Here is an 826-nt window from a genome sequence, read left to right as displayed (position 1 = left end):
GTACTCAATAACAAAGAGCTACCGGCGGGCAGGCCACCCGCTGGACGCTCTATGCACCGCATCGAACTCGTCCCCGGATCAGCTCCAAGCTTTGTTCCACGGTACAGGCGACCCTCGCATCTGGAAGAGGAAATTGAGCGGCAGGCAGACGAACTTCTGGAAAAGGGCAAGGTTCAGCCGCCAACTAGCGCCTTTGGGCACAATCCCGTGCTGGCAAAGAAAAAGGACGGCAGGTGGCGCGTGTGCGTCGACTTCAAGTCCCTCAACAAGATTACAGTGAAGCAGAAGTTTCCGATGCCCAGAGTGGACGAAATCCTTGACCGCCTCCGGGGTTCAGCGGTATACTCAGCATTTGACTTCGCTGAGGCCTTCTTGCAGATCCCTATTCACCCTGAGAAAAGGCACAAAACGGCGTTCCACACAAGCACTCGCAAGCTGGAGTACACTTGTATGCCCTTTGGCCTCGTGAATGCACCTGCCGAACTGCAGCGGCAAGTCAATCACGACTTCCTGGGGCCAATTGCCGAGGGGTGGAGGGTGATATACATGGATGATGTGCTTGTGTTCAGCCGCAATGTGCAGGAGCACCTGCAGCACCTCCGGCGGGCGCTGCAGCTCCTACGTGAGAAGCAGTGGTTCGTGAAAGCACAGAAGTGTTCGTTTTTCATGCAAACAATCAGTTTCTTAGGCTTTCGTGTTTCTGCAGCAGGAGTCCAACCAAATACGGCTAAGATCGAGAAGATTCAGCGGTGGCCGCTACCGCTGTACACGCGGACGGACGTTCAGAAGTTCGTCGCGCTCGCCTCCTACTATCGCGATTTCATTT

The 826-nt window shown here is 55.1% G+C and overlaps 1 protein-coding gene across 1 annotated transcript in view; it reads left to right on the top strand.

Moving 5' to 3' along the window:
- Window positions 1-826, top strand: part of EMH_0003930 (uncharacterized protein) — a gene marked incomplete at both ends in the record, with an annotated part of 3494 nt that overhangs the window by 2341 nt on the left and 327 nt on the right. Inside the window, one exon of the mRNA XM_013496560.1 lies at window positions 108-622. Coding sequence (XP_013352014.1) covers window positions 108-622 — 515 coding nt within the window. The remainder of the gene's footprint in view (window positions 1-107; window positions 623-826) is intronic.

The sequence above is a fragment of the Eimeria mitis genome, genomic scaffold (genome assembly GCF_000499745.2).
Source record: "Eimeria mitis Houghton genomic scaffold, Emh_scaff217, whole genome shotgun sequence".
Lineage (NCBI taxonomy): Eukaryota > Apicomplexa > Conoidasida > Eucoccidiorida > Eimeriidae > Eimeria > Eimeria mitis.
This window is presented reverse-complemented; position numbering and strand designations above follow the sequence as displayed.